Genomic DNA, 2,435 nt, shown 5'->3' on the forward strand with positions numbered 1-2,435 from the left:
AAAGAAATTGGAGTATTTAACTTGAGCACATGCAGTGTTCTTGATCCTACACGTGAATTAATAATTACTCCCTCCGATCTCAGATAATTCATTTCAATTTTCCATTTCGGTCCGTCCCATATAATTTGTCCCACTTCACTTTTACTATTTTTGGTAGTGGACCTCATATTCCACTAACTCTTTCTTACTCACATTTTATTATAAAACTAATATATAAAGGTAGAACCCACATTCTACTAAATTTTTCAACTCACTTTTCATTACAATTCTTAAAATCCGTGCCTGGTCAAAGTGACCCGAATTATCCGGGACGGAGGGAGTAATAAAAAAGGTATGGTTGTCAAACAAAATCAAATAATTGCATAGCAACAAATTTAAGAAACTTTTTACTATTTCATCAATTATGAAAGCATTTAGCCCGTTAATAATAAAATAAACGTTTATTTGATTTATAAGTCCCAATAATGGACCACTGCATGCATCAGTACCATCTCCTCCAACTACTTATAAATACACATCAGTCCCTACGCAAATTATTCAAACCTCTCCCAATCAATCAAACAATCGGCAACAATGTCTACTGAGGAGCTTCCGCGGCGAGAGATCCCGGGATCGGTCGGGCTCCCCTTCTTCGGCGCCATAGCCGATCGCCTAAGCTACTTCTACAGCCAAGGCGAGCTCAAATTCTTCAAATCTCGCATGGAGAAATACAAATCCACCGTGTTCCGTTGCAACATGCCGCCCGGCCCCTTCATGGCCCGCGATCCCCGCGTAATCTGCCTCCTCGACGCCCTCAGCTTCCAAACCCTCTTCGATACCTCCAAAGTCGAAAAGAGGGACGTCCTCGACGGCACCTTCGTCCCCTCCACCGCCTTCACTGGGGGCTACCGCACCTGCGCCTACCTCGACCCGTCCGAGCCCAACCACGCCCTCCTCAAGCGCTTCTTCCTCTCCCTCCTCGCCAAAAGGCACGACCAGTTCATCCCCTTGTTCCGCCGCGGCATGTCCGACCTTTTCTCCACCCTCGAAGACGAGATCGCCGCGAATGGATCGTCTTCCTTCAACGACCTAAACGATGCGATGTCGTTCGAGTTCGTTTTCCGCTTGCTCTGCAGGGTGGGCCCGGCCGAGACGAGTCTGGGCTCGGACGGCCCAAAATCAATGGACTTATGGCTCTTCGGCCAGCTCTCGCCCTTGATGACGCTTGGACTCAAATTCGTACCTTCCTTTATTGAAGACATGTTTCTCCATAACTTCCCGATTCCTTTCTTTTTGGTGAAGTCTTACTACGACAAGATCTACTCCGCCTTCGAAGCGAATCTCGGGAAGCTTCTGGAGGAAGCGGCTGAGCTCGGGCTGGAACGGGACGAGGCGTGCCATAACCTCGTGTTCCTGGCCGGGTTCAACGCGTATGGGGGGATGAAGGCCGTGTTCCCCGCACTGATCAAGTGGGTCGGAGCGGGGGGCCCGGGCCTCCACTTGCGCCTCGCGGCAGAGATCAGGGCGGTGGTGAAGGAGAAAGGTGGCATCACTGCGGCGGCGTTGGAAGAGATGCGTTTGACGAAATCGGCGGTGTATGAAGCGCTGCGGATCGAGCCGTCGGTGCCGTATCAATACGGGAAGGCGAAGGAGGATTTCAAGATTCGGAACCATGAGAATACGTTTTTGGTGAAGAAAGGGGAGATGCTGTTTGGGTACCAGGCGTTGGCGACGAGGGATCCGAGGATTTTTGAGAATCCGGATGATTACGTGGCGGAGAGGTTTGTCGGGGAAGAAGGGGAGAAGCTGTTGAGGTATGTGTACTGGTCGAATGGGAGGGAGACGGAGGATCCAACGGTGGACAATAAGCAGTGCCCGGGGAAGGATTTGGTGGTGATGATGTGCACGTTGATGTTGGTGGAATTGTTTTTGAGGTATGATACGTTTGAGGTTGAATCTGGGAAGCTTCTCTTGGGCTCCTCAGTCACGTTCAAGTCGCTCACGAAGCATGATCGTTAATCATTATTCAAATTCATGCTTTTTTTTTAATTGTTTGTGTGTTATTTGATTGCCGATTGTAGATTTTTTCTATCACTGCTTTATATTCTTAGTCATGTGAAAAATAATACTCTCTTCGTCCCAAGTTACTTGAGCCGTATTTCATTTTAAGTTGTCTCAAATTACTTGAATCATTTCTCTTTTTGACAAAAAACAAAACATCTATTCACACTTACTTTATTCTTTCTTTTACATCACCCTCTCTCCTCTCACTTACTTTATTCTTTCTTCTACTTTATTTAAATTCACTAAACACAACTTTCTTAAATCTCGTGCCGAAAAGAAACGCCTCAAGTAACGTGGGACGAAGGAGTACTCCCTTCGTCTCAGCTAAAATGACACACTTCTTAGTCGGTACGGTTTTCTAAGAGTTGTTGATTAATGTAATTAGTTGAAGA

The 2,435-nt window shown here is 46.8% G+C and overlaps 1 protein-coding gene across 1 annotated transcript; it reads left to right on the forward strand.

Annotated features, from left to right (window-relative positions):
- The first annotated feature begins 526 nt into the window (after positions 1–526).
- Positions 527–2,122, forward strand: LOC125191988 (allene oxide synthase 3-like). The gene has a single exon (XM_048089440.2). The coding sequence runs from the start codon at positions 574–576 to the stop codon at positions 1,996–1,998; it is 1,425 nt and encodes a 474-aa protein (XP_047945397.2). The 5' UTR covers positions 527–573; the 3' UTR covers positions 1,999–2,122.
- The last annotated feature ends 313 nt before the right edge of the window (positions 2,123–2,435 follow it).

This window comes from Salvia hispanica, chromosome 4 (assembly GCF_029641045.1).
Source record: "Salvia hispanica isolate PSC_SH4W2 chromosome 4, Shi_PSC_v1, whole genome shotgun sequence".
Taxonomy (NCBI): Eukaryota; Viridiplantae; Streptophyta; class Magnoliopsida; order Lamiales; family Lamiaceae; genus Salvia; species Salvia hispanica.

What these genes read in the sequence shown, in the direction of transcription:
- LOC125191988 (XM_048089440.2), top strand. Translation starts at nt 574, where the DNA reads ATGTCTACTGAGGAGCTTCCGCGGCGAGAGATCCCGGGATCGGTCGGG.